The sequence below is a fragment of the Rhinatrema bivittatum genome, chromosome 2 (assembly GCF_901001135.1).
Source record: "Rhinatrema bivittatum chromosome 2, aRhiBiv1.1, whole genome shotgun sequence".
Taxonomy (NCBI): Eukaryota; Metazoa; Chordata; class Amphibia; order Gymnophiona; family Rhinatrematidae; genus Rhinatrema; species Rhinatrema bivittatum.
In genome coordinates, this window is record NC_042616.1 from 194,891,195 (window position 1) to 194,912,161 (window position 20,967).

General features: G+C 41.8%; 1 protein-coding gene across 1 annotated transcript in view; it reads right to left on the reverse strand.

Annotated features, from left to right (window-relative positions):
• LOC115084307 (diacylglycerol kinase beta-like) overlaps positions 1–20,967 on the reverse strand; it is a 450,875-nt gene that overhangs the window by 377,942 nt on the left and 51,966 nt on the right. Inside the window, exon 4 of the mRNA XM_029589001.1 lies at positions 14,115–14,262. Within this exon, the coding sequence (XP_029444861.1) occupies positions 14,115–14,262 (148 nt within the window). The remainder of the gene's footprint in view (positions 1–14,114; positions 14,263–20,967) is intronic.

The window sequence follows — 20,967 nt, forward strand, 5'->3', positions numbered from 1 at the left end:
GTCTTGCCGGGCTGCTTGGAAAATGTGCATTGTCTGGCAACGCGGGTATCTCCTATTATTGGCATGCACTAGTATTTAAAAATTAGCCCATTATTGTTGGACCATCACAGATCTTCATTGCTTTTTAAATAATCACAGGTGTCAACACGATAATCCCCTGATGCAGAATTAAACTTCGAAACACAGCGTGTGTTGGGGCTGTTGGGATTGCAACATAAAAAGCAGCTTTAAAAGATGTTTGCTGATTTTTACTTGCAAAAAAATTATATATATTAAAAAAAAAAAGGAACAAGACCTGTGATTATTTAATAAGCAATGAAGGTCTATAACACGGAGTGCTTAATATGATGGTCCAACAATAACTATCTTATTGCCTATTATATTGTAACATACTATTTTTCGATATTGTTTGTGTAAGAGCATATATATGATCGACCCTATTGCAAGAGCCATTATTAAAATGCCACTATACTAATGATGGACAAGATGGAGGTGGTTCAGTGCAGCTGTATAAAAGTTAGGGCTCTATTATGGCTTGAATTATGACCACAATATATCTGCCTCATATCTAGTGATACTGCAGTTATATCCAAGTCACTTCCCTCTAACTCAACATGGATCAAACTGGCTCTTCTCATAATCAAGTTTGTGAATCAGTTCATGATTAGAAATCAGACAGCCCTGTGAATCAGGCACTCACTTTACGGCTAACTTTTGAAAAAGCATCATGTAATATAGCAGAAAGTTGTAAGTAATACACAGAACAGGATAGTCATATTGAATCTGCGACTGCAAAAAATTTAAAACATTAACCTTTAATTTTTATTTTTTTTTAACTTTCTCTTTTTCCCCATTACTCTGTTATCACAATCTCCCAGTTGTCAGTTTATCTAGTTGCTGTCACAGAAAAAAGATGCCTGCTTTGGAACCCCAGATCCTCCATTTTCCTTGAGGATCTATACATGTTACCCCTCTTGAACCACTTATTTCAGCTAAGACTTTAGATGTCTATTTAGACAGCTCCATATCATTCCACCATCAGAATTCCTCCTTTACCAAAAACACGCAGTTTCCAAAGACTGTCTCAATAAACAGAAACCCCCCTTTCATGCATGGCATGCCAAATATTGCCACAGTCTTGCCTATTCCAAATTACTCTGTGCTGTATTTTGGCTGACATCCTAGACTCTGTTACTAACCTTCTCTTACATCTGCCTCATTGTGCTCACTCTTTTCCTTCCAAATAATTATTGATTGTAAATTATGTTGTGAGTGAAGTGTTTAGTGGACCCTTTGGCCGACCTGTGAGAGACTGGAGAGAGGTGTACTATAGTCTCTGGAGAGTGGATAACAGGCAGGAGCAGAAGGTGAGGTTCACCCTAGAAGCCGGTACTCCCCTGGGAGGAGCCCGTAGGAGTCCAGCCGCTTGGACTTAGGTGATTCACCCTGGAAGCCAGTACTCCCCCGGGAGGGGCTCGTAGGAGCCCGGCCGCTGGGACTTAGGTGAAGCTAGAGCTGAAGCAGGCAGGCAGGGCTCTGGTGACAGGCAGGAACTGAAGCAGGCTAGGACTGAAGCAAGCAGGAACTGAAGCAGAACTGGCTACTGGAACCAGACAGGAAATGAAGCAGGACTGGCTACTGGAACCAGACAGAGGCTGAAGCAGGACTGGCTACTGGAACCAGACAGGAGCTGAAGCAGGACTGGCTACTGGAACCAGGCAGGAGCTGAAGCAGGACTGGCTACTGGAACCAGACAGGAGCTGGAGCTGAAGCAGAACAGGTTACTGCAAGCAAGCCAGACAAAAGCAAAACTTGAACACGGAGAGAACACAAGTCTCAGGCAGGAATGGAGTCGCTAACGTAATAGTGCACTCCGGGGCACGGAGCAACTGAGAACCGCAAGGAACCCCGTTGCAAGGCAAAGTCCTGGGCTCTGCGGCGGCCTTACATAGGCCGCGGCGTCTGACATCATCGATGGGGCGGAGCTTCCAGTGGCGGGATACGGCCTTCATAAGCGGGAAACGGCCTTCATAAGCACGAACTGCGCGCGCCTAGGGAGAAGGCGTCCAAGCAGGGCTTCTCGGCGGCATCCCCCCCTCACGGGGATGCCGCGAAACAGGCCGCAGACCCTCGGAGACGGACCGGGACCAAGGAGGTAAGGGCCAGTCGTGGCTGCCACGACTAGGACCGCAACAAATTAAACCACATTTTAATCAAACTCACAGAGCTCAATATTCAAAACTGACTTAGCAGAATAAGGCGGACCTATTCAGCTAAGTGGTACCACTGAATATCTGGCTACAATTAGCAGTCAACACCTAGCCAGATAAGTCACTTATCCGGCTATGTATTTAGTAGGGATGTGAATCGGGTGATCGATCGTCTTAACGATCGATTTTGGCTGGGGGGGGGGAGGGAAGTCTGATCGTCATGGTTTTTGGTTTTTTTAAATCGTAAAAAATCGTAAATCGGGGGAGGGCGGGAAAACCGGCACCCTAAAACCCACCCCGACCCTTTAAAATAAATCCCCCACCCTCCCGAAGCCCCCCAAAATGTTTTAAATTACCTGGGGTCCAGTGGGGGGGGGGGGGTCCCGGCGCGATCTCCCGCTCTCGGGCCATGGTTACGTTAAAAGAAATGGCGCCGGTGGCCCTTTGCCCTTACCATATGACAGGGCAAAGGTAGCGCCGGCGCCATTTTGGTTCCTGTCACCCGACGTCACCAGTGCAGGAGATCGCTCCCCGACCCCCGCTGGACCCCCAGGGACTTTTGGCCAGCTTGGGGGGCCCTCCTGACCCCCACAAGACTTGCCAAAAGTCCAGCGGGGGTCCGGGAGTGACCTTCTGCATGCGGGCCATATTGCCAATATTCAAAATGGCGCCAGCGCTACTTTTGCCCTCACTATGTCGACATAGTGAGGGCAAAAGTAGCGCCGGCGCCATTTTGAATCTTGGCAATACGGCCAGCGCTACTTTTGCCCTCACTATGTCGACATAGTGAGGGCAAAAGTAGCACTGGCACCATTTTGAATATTGGCAATACAGCCCGTGTGCAGGAGGTCACTCCCGGACCCCCGCTGGACTTTTGGCAAGTCTTGTGGGGGTCAGGAGGCCCCCCCAAGCTGGCCAAAAGTCCCTGGGGGTCCAGCGGGGGTCCGGGAGCGATCTCCTGCACTCGTGACGTCGGGTGACAGGAACCAAAATGGCGCCGGCGCTACCTTTGCCCTGTCATATGTTAAGGGCAAAGGGCCACCGGCGCCATTTCTTTTAACGCAGCCATGGCCCGAGAGCGGGAGATTGCGCCGGGACTCCCCCACTGGACCCCAGGTAATTTAAAATATTTTGGGGGGCTTCGGGAGGGTGGGGGATTTATTTTAAAGGGTCGGGGTGGGTTTTAGGGTGCCGGTTTTCCCGCCCTCCCCCGATTTACGATTTTTTGACGATAAATCGGGGGAATTGTTATTGTATCGCGGCTCTAACGATTTAAAATATATCTGACGATTGTTTTAAATTGTCAAAAAACGATTCACATCCCTAGTATTTAGTCAGATAACTCAGGGGAGGGGAATGGGTGACTAGGAAGGAGCTGAATTAGCCAGATAACTTATCTGACTAACTCAGGTTATCCCATATACCTGTCTTGAAGTTAGCCAGATAAACTATCTGGCTAACTTTAGGATATCAAGGTATATTAAGACAGCCAGATATGCTTATCTGGCTAACTAGCAGAGCAGCTGAATATGAACCTCCCATTTCTACATTCAACACTGTTCATGGTCTTGTTTCCCCTTATATTTGTTCTTTGATCCACAGATGTGCACTCACAGGTTTAGGTCTATAGCCCACATCCTCCTCCACTTTCCTTCATACCCACCAAAGCTGCTTCCCATTAGGGTGCTTTCTGTTTTCTAGACCTGGCTTACTGCAATCAACTCCTTTTCAAATTTCAGCCCAGCTAATCCCTGCCTCTTAAAAAAAAAAAAAAAAAAGTGGTTCTTTAACACCTCAGAAATTCTTTAATTAAAATTTCAGTAATGTAGCATTGCTTTTTTCAATGTAAGTTTTTATTCAAAAATATAAATACATACATTTTTTTAAAACTATAGGCCTGATTCATTAAACTTTTCCCCCATAGTCACATAATGGAAGAAAACCTTTGGTGAATCAGTCCCTAAATGCTTTTTTTTTTTTTAAGTCATGGTGAAACAAACATTAGAAGTTCTAACAGTCTGTATATAGGAATAATCCATCAGCATTTTAAGTCAAAAGTATTCTGCTGTGACATTTGTAAGAATGAACAGAAGTTATTCAGCTCCTGTCAGTGGAAAAAAACAACCCAGGTCCTACAGTCTGGTTCCAGTAAATTTTGATATTGCACAAATGACATTGGCAGAGTACTTGCGCATTAAAATAGTAGCTGTTCATCACTGCTAAATTCATGCCCTTTCCAGAAAGCAAGATGAAGTTAGGGAGGAGGAGGCCATAAATTAGCTGTATATCTAAGGTGCCTGGATTTCTGCAGCAGCTCAAGGATAGATTCTGTAGCAGGAGTTTGGAAGACCAGCAGCAATTCTAACACATGTGCATAAATTTACATTATGCTTATGTTTGATATGCAGTTAATTTATAATCAAAATTCTAAAATTTTAATCAAATATTATTCTGTTGAGTGTGTCTGAATAATTTATGTTCTTTTTAAAGTTCCTTCCTTTCTCCACTTCAGTTACTTCTTTTGTTTTCTATTTTCCATTTTGTTTTTCACTTCTTTTCATCTCTCACTTCAGCCTCATTTCTCAATGGTTCCTCTTGCCTTCCACTTATCTTGGGGCTCTATTTCTTTTTCCTTCCCTTCCTCCTTTTCCTCTCTCCCCCTCTGAGTCATCTCCTTTCCCTTCCTCATTGTTACCTCTCCTCAATTTCTTTATCCACCTTCTTTTCCTGTAATCTCCCTTCCCTCCTGATTTTTCTATTACTCCACGGGGCTGTTAACTAATATTTATCAATGTAAGGTGCTACTTAGGATTTAAAAGCAGTTTCATAAAGTGTGTTTTTAAAATCAATTTGAACATGGCCAGAGAAGGAACATAACACAACTTAGAAAGTCTATTCTAGACACAAGACACAAGGTGCAAAGCCCTTGAATCAGAAGCTGGCAGTGAAGGAAAAGGACAAAAATAAGATTGACTTGGCTCAATGAACAGAGTTCACGAGGAAGGGTGTAAGGAGAGAGAAGATAAGTAATGAGGAGCTGCAGAGTGAATGCATTTATAGGAGGGTAAGGGTAGCTTCAATTTTATGTGGAAGCAGATAGGATGACGGTGTAGCAAACTGAGAAAAGGAGTTACAGGGTCATAGCAATGTTGAAAACAGATAAGTCATTACAGCTGAATTTTGAATAGATTACAATGGAGAAAGATGGTACAGTGGTTGGCCAGCAAAGAGCAAGCTACAGTAGTCTAAGGGGAAGGTGATAAGAGTGGATGAGCATTTTGGTAGCATGCTTATAAAGGAAAGGGCAAATGTAACAATGTTATAGAGGTAGGAGGAAATACTTTAGCAGTGTTTTTGGAAGTGCATGGAGGAGAGAGAGGCATGAAAATGACCCAAGGTTACTGGCCAGAGAACAGGGAGGATGAGAGGGAAGAGGGGAAGCATGTTTCAGGAGAAAGACAAGAAATTCCCTCTTGGCCATACAAGTTTAAAGTGCCATCAGGATATCCAGAAGGCGATGTCAGACATGTAGGATGAAACTTTGGACTGGATTTGCGGTGAAATTTCTGGTGTTTAGAAGTAGATCTGGGATTCATCAGTATAAAAGTGGTACTAAAAGCTGTAGGAGATCACAGTGTCAGAGGAAGAAGTGAAAAGAGAAGAGGGCTCTGGACAGAGCCTTGAGACACATTGACCAAAAGTGGAATAGCTGTAGTGTAAATGACCAAAGGAGATAATAAAAGTACATTGGGAGAGGTAAGATGAAAACCAGGATAGAGCAGAGTCCTGTAATCCAATCGAGAACAGTGTATTAAGGAGTAAACATGTCAATGGTGTCAAAAGCAGCAGATTGGTCAAGGAGGATGAGGATAGAGTACAGGCCCCTTGGCCTTGACCACAGCCACAAAGAGGTCACTAGAGACTTGTTTGAAAGGAATTTCTGTGGAACGTAGCAGCAAAAGCCACACTCGAGTGGATCCATAACAACTTGAAATAAAAGAAAGTCAAGGAAGAGGAGATGACCAGCACATCAGTCTGAATGCAAAATGGAGGAGGGAGTTGAGACTTTTTTTTTTTTAAGAAGTGGCAAAATCACAGCCTGATCGCAGTACACTTACCGTCCTCTCCTACTTCTCCACCAGCTGCCACTGCTTACATTGAACCCATTTCCGACCCACTGCTACTGCCTCCCATAACACCATCTTTCTCTATGAGTATCCTCTGATAACGTTACTACTGCTGCTGCCTCATCTTCTTCTCTCACTGCTAACATCTTCTTTCCAACCCCCATGCTGTTTTCATTCTATCCACTTTCTCAGCTGCCAGCCTCCTCCTCTCCCCAGTCACTGACCACCTTCTCCTTCTTCCCCCCACAGATTAATAGTTCTCTCCTCCCTTCCCCTAAAATTCCACAGCCTCTGGCAATCTTCTCTTTATTGCTTTGTTTCTGCCTTGGAAACAACAGCTGTTGCTACTCTGCTGTTCCTAGCAGTTCATGTGCTACATGACTCAGTTTTCTGTGACAAACCAAAATCTATCAAAAATACACCAATCGATGCAGCGAACTGATGAAACTAAACCAAAACAATCTAGAGCAGTGCTCTATTGCTGTCAATAAAAATTTACTTCTAAATAATTAGTATTGTTTTTTTTGAATGGTTTCAATAAAGTATATCCCTACACTATAAGTGGTGTGATTTTTGTCAAAGTGTATTAAAATTATTTACTTGAATGATAAATGGAGTTAGAGAAAGGTTTCATACATAGTGTAGGTGCCCAGCACCACTGTTCAGTAGTTTATAATCATTAACCTTCCTCCTCCTCCTTAAGTTCTTTTTTCGTGATTTTTTTTGAAAATTGTGTTGTCCCAAAGAAAACCTAAGGACTCTTCCGTGGCGGTATTATATATGCGTATTCTGCATTGTTAACTATATGGGACTCAAAGAGATGTTAATAAAGAGTATAAAAACAGACTTCCCTGATAGTTGTTGGTGTGTCCGTCTTCTTAATGATGATCCCGACATGAACGTTGCATGTTTCAGACGTGCAAGCCTTTCCTCAGGGGCCTTGATGAATCCTCCAAACCAACTTTATGGGGTCTGCAACTCTTTTCTCAGCGATTCCTGGAGTACTAATTGTCTCTGCCACGAGGCGATCTTCCTCTATCGATCGCCGGGAAGAATCGATAGAGGAAGATCGATAGAGGAAGATCGCCTCGTGGCAGAGATAATTAGTACTCCAGGAATCGCTGAGAAAAGAGTTGCAGACCCCGTGAAGTTGGTTTGGAGGATTCATCAATATGGAGAATCGCCAGAGACATGGTCGTGAGGTCTTGAAAGCGGAGAGCCTGACACGGACCGCGTTTCGGCGTCAGTGGCCTTCGTCAAGGGCAAATAGTATCTGAGTAACAAGAAAAGCCTTAAAAAAAATATATCTAAGACCTATGATTATAATTCCGGTATACCTTTTGCTAAATAGCAATGAATATGTATGCCTTGATATGAGGTCTGTCTGCAATCATTATACTGTGTACTTACACGATTAATTGCATGGATTGTTTGGGATCATAGCTTTTGTTATATCTGTTATAAAATTGCCACATCCCTGGCACACGTCAATGTGCCCATGTACTGTCTAAGTGTAAATGTTCATTATTTGTGATGTTTTTCTATTGTAACTTGTGAAGATTAACACCTTCTGCATCATTGAAACCACAAAGTTAAGTCAAAATAATTTTGTGCAATAGCAAACTCCAAGGCTCAGCCCCTCCTTCCCACCCCCCACCCCCAGCTCAGCAAACTCCTCAGCTCTCTCAGTCGTTTCAAAGGTCCAATATGGCCCTCATTCCGAAAAGTATGGGGACCCTTGTACTAAGGTTAGTGCACATCATGTATCTATTATAATTTGGTCATTGAATTAACACTCACATTAAAGAACAGAAGCAAATACATTGATGTCCATATTGAAAGGGGATTGTCCATGTAACTTTTTATGCCTATGGGAGTGATACAGATATGCTCCCTGCAACTATGGGTGGTGTTGGTGGGGCAGGTGGCTTAGAGTAGGAGTTAGGAAGGGGCCTGGAACCCATATGTTTTTTGTGAATTCTGCAGGGGGTGCAGGGAGGCTCAACGGGCTGATAGGGGCTGCAATTTAAGGTAATCCTTTTGGAGTTTTTTGTTTTTTTTTGGGGGGGGAGGGGATGTCAGGCACTATTCTCTATTTCATTTTATGGAGATGGGGGGGGGGGGGGGAATGGGAAATCAAGCCTGCTGTCCTGAAAGGCTTTTTCCCTGTTTTTGGGGTGAGATACTTAGGATAAATTTAGAAAATAGCCAGTTAAGTTTTAAGGTAGCTAGGTACACTTACTAGCTTTATTAACAACAGCCCTCCCCCCCTTTCTGAAGTTAATGGTTACAGTTCATACTTTGAGCCAGACAGATCTAACCTAAGTCATGCTACTCCATCCTGGATATTTGTTATGATCCACCAGCAGTATCAACTTGTAAAATGTTTTCTGTTTTTTGCCCTGCTACTCCCTCTGCACCATGCTCAGAGGGGTGGGGATTAGCTTCATACAGGAGTAGCAGACTTCTCGCTCTCAACGTGGAGAGATGAGATAGGACCCAATTATATTATTCTCCACTTTATCTACAGTTATCAGCAAACATTCTGCTATATATTTCTGTCAGAAACGCAGGCTACTGGTTGCAGACTTCCTCTTACTTCAACCATTTTATGTAGCTCCCAAACCTTCTAATTCCAGGCTATTTTGGCTCCTTACATCACAGCCCTTGCAGCCCTTGTATTTCCAGATAAACAATCATCCTACCTGTACAGAATTTCCTTTAGCTCTTAGTTCTGTGCAGTGTTCTCATGTTCTGCCACCCAGTGCCTGCTGACCCCTGCTCTCCTTCCTTCCCCTCTCTTGTCTACCTCCCTCTTTCCATGTTCTAGGCCAGTGGCCCCCAACCCTGTCCTGGGGGCCCACCAGCCAGTCGCGTTTTCAGGATATCCACAATGAATATGCGTGAGAGAAAATTTGCATGTTATGGAGGCAGTGCATGCAAATTCTCTCTCAAGCATATTCATTGTGGATATCCTGAAAACGCGACTGGCTGGTGGGCCCCCAGGACAGGGTTGGGGACCACTGTTCTAGGCTAACAGTTTGGGGTTTTTATTGACTGCCAAAAGCACACAAAATGTTTCCAGGTGTCAATAAAGCTGAAATGATTTTCTTTGCACGAATTAGCCTTGGACTAGATGACCCAGCGGACTTTTATTCCTAATGTGATCACTTCCTGTTTGGCAAGGACCCTCAAAGACTCCTTTCCCCAGAATTCCTGTAAACTTACTTCCTCTCTGCATTCTCACTTGTTCTCTCAAGTTCCCCCTGGTGCCAAACTGCTATAAATCCTGCATCAGTCAGGCTAATCTCTTATACTGATGCCTTTGGATTTTTATTCATTTCTAATGTTTTTCAATACATGGCAGAACAGCACTAATGCAGTGATTCAGTCCATCTGCCAGTCCATCCAGTCACATGACAACTTTCCTCAAACTGGACCATTAAACATCAGCTTTAAGATAAAGTCTTATCAGGGGCCTGGCATTTACCCTATTGAAAATAACCTAAAAGGAATGGTCATTTTCAACAGTGCCACCTCATAAATCAATAGAAAACACTTGCAGAAGTATGATTTTCAATTCCTTCCATGTTATACTCCGTTACATGTTTTTGTTCATTTCTCCAGCCTCCTCCCAAAAACTCCAAGCCAGTCATATTCCAGAAACGGAGGGAGAAGACACTCCAAAATATAAGTATTAAAGCCTTCAAAAATTCAAGTTGTCTGACAAATTGCTGCAAGTCTTAAAGTACTCACTGAATCTAAATGAGACAATCATACAGTCTCACACAAGACTATGGAAGTGTTCAAAACGGAAAGAGCCTTGAAGGTTGAGGACATCACCTAGGCAACATTCAAAAGTCTTTTCAGACTAGTGTCTGAGAACCTGCAGTTAGCGATGAACTTGAGGTCTCCCAGACAGATTTACTCTATACATATGAACTTTCTACTGGAACAAATACTGTTTTCGACACATTTTCACTAGATTCAATAAACATATACCCTTCCTTGCTATTCATTTAGAGGTTATGCAATGCAAGCTTCTGACAAAAAAAATCTAAATGAACTGATTTTACATGCCAGTTACAGCACATCAAAGGTAAATACTTTAATTAAAAATACTGAAGCTTTGAAAATAAAAGGGAAAGCAGGCTAGGCAGGGATCATCCTAAATATATCCCAGTCAGATCAAGGCACAAAAAAAAAAAAATACTTGACTTGTATGTTGCCATAATATAAAATACATAAATATCAAATTCATATTTATGTAGCCCTTAACAAGGTTTTAATCCCAAAGGTATACAGACATTTATTTTCTTCGGGACTGCTCCAGCTAGCAATTTACTCCCATGCTTAACTCTTAATCCTGGGGGGATTATTTTTATGGGGAAAAGCTCTAGCCTGAGGCTTAGACCATGGTGTCTTCCTTCCAGTATGTTCAGAGTATAGTTAGAGTGTAGTTGCATCCCATGTGGTAAGATGCTAAGACAAATCAACAAGACCAGGCTTCAGTGTTAAAGTTCAGGCATCTGACTGGAGCTTCCATTGTGATTTTACTTGTACAAAGCTCATTTGCAGGGTCCTCACTTCACAGCAAAAATATTATCTTACTCCATCTCCTTCCTGGACACCCAGCCCGTCCTAGTCCCTTGGATAGAGATCCAATTGGGGTCTCTTAGTTGATATTTCTGGGGACTTCTGTGCTGAGCAGTATTTAATAATTTGTCTTGGAGACAAGTTTTTCATGAAGATAACTAGGCATAACTGTTCTGGCAGTACTGAAAATATAATGAGACTTTATTTAGCTTAAACATTTAAGGTAAAAAAAACTGAGTACAAGAACTGAATATAAGCATTAAATATGTGTCACCAAGGAACAGTAGTATTTAAATCTAAGAAAAATGGAATTGCCTATATGCAGTTGCATTGTATCTGTATTTCCATGATTTTATTATCATGGATTTGCAGCAATGATATGGTGAAGTCTATTTGATTCCTCCATTTGTGTATCCATATGATTAACAAAATAGGCATATAGTCCTAAAATATGTTAGTATTCAGTACCTTTCTGATTGCCATTTACTGCGTGTGATTTAAAAAAAAAATTACTTTAGTAAATGTTTTCCAAATAAAAAGAAAACAAAAGCATGCAAAAAATGTAGCTAAATGTGAGCCAGAGTGGTAATAGAAAGAAGTCACAAACAAAATACAGAAAGATATACTATCATATGCCCTTCAGTTTAAAACTGGTCTTATATAATAATGACAGAAAATGTTAAAAACAAATCTTGGAGACTGCTTCCAGGGTATCTGCAGCTGCTATTTCTGCAAGAAGATGGGCCTGGCTTAAGTCTTTGGACTTGTGCCCTGAAGTACAAGACAGATTGTCTAATCTGCCCTGCATAGAAGACAATCTGTTTGGCGAACAGATTCAGCGGACGGTGGCAGAACTCAAGGAGCATCATGAGACCCTTCACCAACTCTCTCTGATGCCTTCTGAGTATTCCTCCAAACAGCCATTCAGGAAGGATACTAAAAAGTCATTCTTCCGTCCAAAGAAGTCCTATCCACCACCATGGAACGAGGTCAAGAAGGATGGTAGTCCTCACATATGGGGTGAGTACCAAGCTGAGGATGTCCAAATATGCACCAAATGTACCCAAAGACGTGCAACAGGCACAACAACTGGGGTGGAATTTGGTAGAGGGATTCCTGAACTCTAACGGGCAGGCAGAAGTGTGTTGGCACTCCCTGAACGCCCTAAGTGAGACCTCAGACCAAGGATATATCTGTAATAAACATCTTCACTAGTAAGGATACACAATTTGAAGTGGATTTCAGTTTGGTTAGCATGCCAGAAATCTCTCAAGAGGATCTGAGGAAGATATGAAATTTTCTTCTCACCTATCTGATTCAGCAGATCAGAGTATAATCCAAAACATATGCATCAAATTGATACCAAGGAAATTCAGTCTAGATTTCTATAAAGCCACTTTGTGTCTCTCAGTTTTAAAGCAGATTTTTCCACAATTGTGAAGTTTTTACTAAAATCAAAAAGTTCAGCAAATTGATTTGGCCAAATTGTCAAAATGTATGCAGATTTGTTTAACTGCGTAGCAAATTTCTTTTAAAGCTTTTCATTAGGATTAGAAAACCTGAGTGCAGTAAAGGTCCTGAATGCAGTGTTTTTCATCATGTAACACTGTGGTTAAATATGAAAACACACTATCTTACAACATCTAACACAGGACTGTGTATTTTATAAAGATCACCACTGTAAATAATCAATACAATCACTTATCAAATCAAGCTGCGATTTAGAAAACAAGCATTTGTTTAAAAAGAAGACTATTTTCATATTTACTGTGGTACAGAAGTAGGGGGAACTTGCCAGTAAATTTTACAGAAAGCATGAAATTTCTGTATTGATCGGAGATGTGTGAAATTCTTTAATAAAGATTCAAAACAATTCAAAAGAAAAGCAATGGGTTTCTCAGAATAGTTAGATTAATCTCTTTTAAAGAGAGAGACTTACTGCTGCAAAGTCAACTCTGCATCCAAGCAAAACCCATGCATAGGTCTGTTTCAGATTTCCAAAGATGCATATTCAAACTTCCTGAGATCTACAGGGGGGTGGAATGTTATGAATTTTCCTAACAAATTTTAGAGAGATAGGTGGATTTAAGCCCAATTTCTGTTTGGTAAGAACATTAGAAATTGCCATGCTGGGTCAGAGCAAGGGTCCATCAAGCCCAGCATCCTGTTCCTAACAGAGGCCAAACCAGGCCACAAGAACCTGGCAATTACCCAAACACTAAGAAGATCCCATGCTACTGTTGCAGTTAATAGCAATGGCTATTCCCTAAGTAAAATTGATTAATAGCCTTTAATAGACTTCTCCTCCAAGAACTTATCCAAACCTTTTCTGAACCCAGCTACACTAACTGCACTAACCACATCTTCTAACAACCAATTCCAGAGTTTAATTGTGCACTGAGTGAAAAATAATTTTCTCAGATTAGTCTTAAATGTGCTACTTGCTAACTTAATGGAATGCCCTCTAGTCCTTCTATTATCCAAAAGTATAAATAACCAATTCTCATCTACTCATTCAAGACCTCTCATGATCTTAAAGATTTCTCTCATATCCCCCCTCAGCCATCTCTTCCCCAAGCTGAACAGCCCTAACCTTTATCTGAGTTTGACATTGGAAAGTTCAAACATCACTAGCAGCATCAACACAATTCCATACATGGCTATACATTCTGTTAATGACAATAGCAGCCCAATTCAACTGTCGCAATACTACTGCAGCAAATGGATTACAACCACCCTATTAAAGAAAATAATTTTTTTTTTCCTGAAGCGAATGCTTTTAAAATCACAGCCTCTCACAGTGAGTGAACAGTATGTTGAGGTACAATAACATAAAAAAATGCATGACTGTCCCTTCTAATACTTGATGCTTTATATACCAGAAAGGAAACAGATAGTAACAGTAAATAATTTTACCATTTAAGTACAGGGATGGCCAACTCTCGTCCTCGAGAGCCACAAACAGGCCTCGTTTTCAGGATATCCATGAGAAACATTTGCATACACTGCCTCCATTGTATACAAATCTATCTCCTGCATATTCATTATGGATATTCTGAAAACAAGGCCTGTTTGTGGCACTTGAGGAACAGTATTGGCCTCCCCTACTTTACTATCTTTTTTAAAAACAAAAGTAAAATACTATAATTCACTTCAGTGGTGTTTTTTCTACATGACCTACCTCCAGAAAGTAACTTGGCTTGCATTAGAGGACTGGGATGAGGAATTTTGCTACTGAATGTCATAAAGAGATGCTGGCAAAAGTCATCAGGTAGCTCAGCCTCCAGAAAAGTCTTCATAAATAACTTGAAGCCTTCAAAATCGATTACCTAAAATGAAGAAGACATAGCATCAAAGTCTGCCACTTTAAACTGAATTTCAATTGCATACTATTTTTACATTAATAGGATTTGCAGCAAACTGTATAAAATTAAGAGACAATTTTTAAAAGATATTTCCATGGATAGTCAGGTGTTTATCCTTGTGTAGGGAGATACCCAAATATAGTATACTCTTTCGGAGATGTACAAGAGGCTCTAGGTGGGGAAACCCACTTGTGTTATGTTAACCATGTTTGAAAAATGTTCCATAGATCTCTTGTAGTACTACTAAAAGACCACTGAATGGCATTTGATATTAGTGAGAATGGTCTTTTAATGTGATGTTGGGGAAATGGTATGCATGGTCCTTTACAGATTTGAGGTTTTCTGATTGGGTGACCAAGCTATAGCGTGAGCTATAAAAAGTGGGAAATGTTGGTAAATTTTTGTCCTTTGGTTCCTGCCCTTAAATCGATGAAGGGCAGACAATAGGGACCTCCGGTATGTGGTTGGCTAGAATAACCAGCCCATGGGATGTTGGAGCCCAGGAACCTTCCCAAATGGGTGGGGCCTCTCTAGAGCTTCTTCCCCTCAAGGGGAGAGGTCCATAGCTGTGCAGTGGATTTCTTCCGCCTCCTGAGGAACTAATCAAGAGGTGAAAAGAGAAGGTCATTCCTCCCTCTGAGGAAGTGGGCCAGGAATAAAGGAATTCGGATGAGACTGCAATGAGGAATGTCCCAGAGTGTACCTTGAGTGTAATGGTCCAAGGAACCTGCACAGGGAGAAAGGTGGTGTGTGGAATTTGGAGTGAAGGTCTATGACCAGCAAATGAGTGAATACATTTTGTAAGCTGAAGTTGCATTTGGTCCCTTTTAGATGTGAATTTTGATATGGGTATACTAACAAAGAGAGAACCATTTCTTAACCAGAGTTGGATTTTGAGGTATTTCTAAGAGGAGCTGAGAAGTCCATACCAATCCTGATGTTAGTCCATAATAAAAGTAGTCCATAGTAAATGTAGTTATATGAATATAGGAGATGGAGATAATGAAACGTTAATTACGTTCCCAGAAGTTTGTGATTTCATTGCATAGTTCTGATTTTGGAAGCCCATGAGTCTGATCTTATTCAGTTGTTGACTATGTAATCTGCTTCACATCCATGTAAATGCAGCAACTGTTGGCTGATTCATCCAGAAAAATTAAGTTAATTGACTGGATTTTTGAGACATGATGTCATTCATCTTTACTGAGCCAGCATTAGGATGAAGCATGGGATCAGAGTTCATGGAGGGGAGATGAAAGAAGTCCTCCCTGTCCAGAGTGATTAAATGGGTACTTATTCCGCCATTATACTGGTGCTCTTCACCATCTGCATGGCCATTTTAAAGAGCCCAGTAAACAAATTTGGAAAGAAGGACCCTTATCCAATAGGGAAATCCTAACCATCATTTTAGGTAACCCATCAGTGGGTTTACACATAATTTATTTATTTATGTATTTAGACATTTTGAAAATTGCCTCCCCCCACACTTTTACCTTCCCAAACCCCAAGTGGAAGAAAAGTACAGCATACTTTTCCCCATGAAACAAAGGGACAGGACTGGGCCTGGAGAAGAATACACAGGGATATAATTTTAACACACCAGTGCAATTTCATATAGTTTGGGTCACTGTCATACTGAAAAAGTTAAGAGTCTCAGTTTCTCCATTCATTGTTCCTTCTATCCTGACAAGTGCCACAGTCCCTGTTGATGAAAAATATTCCTATAACATGATGCTCCCACCACTGTGCTTCATGGTAGAGCTGGTTTCCTCTAGGTGATATGAGGAGCTATGTTTGAGCTAAACATAATGCTTTACATTCAGTCCAAACAATTCAATTTTAGTTTTGTCAGATCACAAACCTTTTGCCACATGGCTACAGTATTTCCTGTGTTCCTTTGCATAGTTCAAATGGGATTCAAGGTTAACTTCTTGAGTAATGACTTCCTTCTTGCCACCATATCGTAGGCCAGATTTGCAGAGTGCTTGGGAATATTGTCCCATGCACAGCTTGCCCACTCGACTATGCAGGTTTGTAGCTCTTTCAAAGTTGCCATTGACCTCTTGGTTGCCTCCCTTATCATTCCCATTCTTGCTCAGTCATCCAAATTTGGAGGGACAGCCTGATCTAAGCAAGGTCTTAGTGTCACCACATCCTTTCCATGTCTTAATTATATTGACTATGCTCAGCTAGAAATTCAAGGACATAATTATTTTTAAATAAAATAAATCATGCCTATCTATTGTCCTAAATGGATTACAATAAACCTACATCTACAAAATACAAACAATTCTTTGCAATTCTTATACCAATCCCCAGATTTGTGTCTTTCACATCTTAGTCCCTGAGTTCTGTTGACAGTTCCTTGGTGCTAATCATTGGGTCTTTGCTTTAAAGAACCAACATGAACTGCTGAATTTATCCTATCAAGTGAATCCGTACAATTCAACACAGTTGGGACCAATTCACTTGCTGTGTGCTTAGGAAGATGAATGGTTACACCAGATCTTTAAGTATTTAGGGGCGGATTTTAAAACCCCTGCGCGCCGGCGCGCCTATTTTGCATAGGCCGCCAGCGCGCGCAGAGCCCCGGGACGCGCGTAAGTCCCGGGGCTTCCTGTCGGGGGCGTGTCGGGGGCGTGGCAGGGGGTGTGGTGGGATGACGCGGTGTTTAGGGGCGGTGGCGTGGGCGTGGTTTCGGCCCGGGGGCGTGGCCGCGGCCTCCGGAACAGCCCCCGGGACCGGACCATGGAGCGGGGCAGCCGGCCGACGCGCGCAAAGGTAAGGGGGGGTTTAGATAGGGCCGGGGGAGTGGGTTAGGTAGGGGAAGGGAGGGAACAGGCAGCGTGCGCTGGGCTCGGCGCGCGCAGGTTGCACAAATGTGCACCCCCTTGCGCGCGCCGACCCCGGATTTTATAAGATACGCGCGGCTACGCGTGTATCTTATAAAATCCAGTGTACTTTTGTTCGTGCCTGCTGCGCGAACAAAAGTACGCGCTCGCGCAAGTATTTAAAATCTGCCCCTTAGGGTTGATACAGAAGTATAAGAGGATGGACACTTAAGAACATAAGAAGTTGCCATCCTGGGTTAGACTGAGGGTCCATCGAGCCCAGAATCCTGTTTCCACAATGGCCAATCCAGGTTATAAGTACCTGGCAAGTACTCAAACATTGAATACATACCAGCATAGTATGTAATGATGGTAATAAGTAGTGGCTATTCCCTAAATCAATTTGAATAGTTTATGGACTTCTCCTCCAAGAACTTGTTCAAACATTTTTTAAACAGCTACACTGCCTTAACCACATCTAACCAAACTATTCCAAGTTTTTATTTGTACGGAATTTTGGAATATAATTTTTCACATGACAGTTGTGGGGTAGAATGTGGGGATCAATGTAGTAAACAACACTACTTTATTGCATTTTTCTTCCAGGCTATATGACAACAAAAGGTGAACTTTTCTATAATCACTATACATACATACACAAGCATACAGTATATACTATATATATACTATTATGCTAGGTGACCACAAATTAAATACAAAAGATTTCACAGAATGAATGAAAAGTTATGGATTCTCAGATCAACTGCTTTTAATTAATTAGCCAAATCTGTTAAATATCCTAATTCATTTCCATTTTGTTGATTAAGATCAGTAGACTGCATGATTGATACTATAATCTACACATCACGTTGACAGTAGAAATAATGGATGCATGTCTTGAGCCAGAATTTCTTATAGGGTAGATATCACTTCCCTTGCTCATGATCTGCTCTCCCACAGTTGTATGTGTTCTAAATTATTGCATGCTCTTCTAATCTCTATTTATTTATAAACTATTAGGACAGTAACCATAAATTATTGCAACTTTCACAATCTCAAGCTAAAGGTTCTTTAGCAAATTCCTGTCATCTAAACAATGTGCAAAACAGCAATTCCCAGCCACCAACCCCACATCCACCTTCCAGAACGTTACAACAATGTGACACCAGGCAGCTTTTATTTTCAATAGTAAATTAACATGTGGATCCTAAAGCAGTTTTTATTTACTAAAAGCTATCACTTAAAATTACCATGACTCAGTTAAGAAAAATAGTTAAATTATATTGGGTTTTTTTATGAAACACATTGCTTCATAAGATAAAACCTATCTCACCAAACAAGTTAACAGTAGTAAAAAAGTTTCAAAGAGGCATGCACATACTAATGCACTCATTTTATACTGTATATTAGTACTAAAGGAATTAAACATTTTTGTAGACATGATAGAAAAAGGTCAGCCTCCAGACCAGACAGCAAAAGGTTCAGCCCAGCCACCTCACACAAAAGCCTCACTAACGGCACTTCCTCATGGCTCACTCCCTCCCTTTCTGCAGCTGTAGCTAGCCTCCACTTCTCCAGCCATGCTTGCCTCCCACTCCAGCGCATTCCCATTGATTGTGTGTTACACAATCAATGGGAATGCCTACCTACCTTCTCTGGCTACCTACTGCTGGAAAGTGGGGGAGCAGAAGAGATACATGCTATCAGCTTCCTCTGGAGCTTAAAAACGAAAATTGCAAATTAAGCCATGGTTGAGTGCACGCATCACTGCTGCGGCTCAGCTTAGAGAGAGCCAATGATCCAAAACAGCACAGCTCCACATAGAATCTGGCTCTCCCATGGAGCCAGTGCAGCCAAGGCCAATACAAGGGTATTAGTGCCCTAGGCAAACCTAACAACCTTGCACCCCCCACATGGGTCCCACCTTCCCCAGAAACAATTTAATATTATGCATTAATAATAGACTTTGTGTGTAAAAGGACATTCAAAGTACAGTCTTCTGAAGTAAAAATATCTTACAAAATGTATATTATATTTACTTGCACTGCTGTGGTGCCAACCAGAAAACCCTGCAAAAAAGACACTTGGAACCCATATGCTATTAAATATATTGTAAAATGTGTAGGTTTGTTCCACAGAAAGCCTTTAATTACAATATAGAAAACTTCCCATACCAAAACAGCACTAACAGCCAGCACTCAAACAGCAACACACAACCTATAAAAAAAAAAAAAAAGGCAATACTGTAAATATTACACCAGGCCCTAAAATATCAATACACCTATTTGGAAAAAAGAACAAGCTAGCCTGCTTATAGATCCTTACACAGAAACTACATACTAGCAGAATACCTCACTTTGGTTGCATGTGCAGAACACAAACAGACCCTCGTCAAATACACAATAAGGGACCATAAAGTCTAAATAGAAATGTGCAGACAAAAACTGGGCTGGAAACTACAAGAAGCCAGACTCTATGCAGTGCAAAAATGGAAAAAACAAAATTACCCTTCCTCGTCAATCAAAAATAAAATCAAGAATTATAAAACGTTATAGTAAAAACATTAATAAAAAATATATATATTTCAAAATAGCTAATGCATAGAATATCCATTAAAAAAATACACACATTTTTAAAAGTTCCCAAACATAAATAAAATATTTCAGAAAACAGCAGACATCAAAAAAACAATTAAAATTAATAAGGTTTAAACAATTCCCGCTCTTCATACTTGGGAACTTTTGATTCCAATCACCCTGAGATTGTCATAAATTAGTCAGGGGTAGAGGGTGCACATTGACTCTTTCTCTCATATAGCACAGAATCTGGTTCACATACACAGGTGCTCGCCAACACACACATTCATCGGCACATTCATGCTTGCCAACATACCCACACACATGCAGACGCTCATACATATATACTCTCCCACACACACACTCACTGACACATGTGCACGTTTCACCACACACATGCTTGCCAACACATGGACACATGGTTGCCCTAAAAATGCTCAATGACACACATGCTCACTGATTCACTCATATAAGTTAATAAAAATGTTTTTACTTACATTGGTATTAGGTGGGATCCTGGCAGAGCCCCATGACAATAGGCTCTGGGTAGACTGACTGTTAATGCTTCAGGAGAAAGTGTTCCCAGGCATGGTAAGTGGAAGGATGTAAGGCCCAGTTAATGCTTTTTCCCCCTCTTTCCTTTATTTGCCTCAGACTGAGGAGGAGGGGCCAGTGACTTAGAACAGTGGGAAGCCTTGAGGCAGCAACAGGAGGTTTGTTGGTTGCTTCCCACCCAGAAAAGCAGCACAGGTGTGAGGGGAGGTGGCAGCAGGAGTATTTCACACCACTGAGACTGAAAGATGGGGGGGGGGGGGGTAAGACCAGCAAAAGCAGGTTAAGGGAGGTGCTGTCACAGAGATTAAACATGGTTGAAGGGCCTGAGAGAGGAGTAGGCTTAGGAAGCTGCTGCTGCCATGGAGACTGAACATAGTGGGGAGGGGGGCCTCAGATAGGAGCACATCCAGGAATCAGACATGGAGACTGAACTTGACGGGTGAGGGCCTGGAGAGGAGTAGGCCCAGGAAGCCACTGCCTTGGGGAAAACAAGACACTAGGAGGAGTGAGTAGAGAGTCTTGGGGGAGGCTCCTGCCCTGTGAGTAAAACTGCTATGGGGCCCTGTGGAGTGACTGAACTGACCAACCCACTGGGGCATCACCAAAGCCCCAACAGTTCTATCCACCTGTCTATGCTATTGCATAGCTCCCAACTGTTTCTCTTTTGGAAGGACGATCCCCTCTTTCCTTCCATGCTGTCCCTTTTT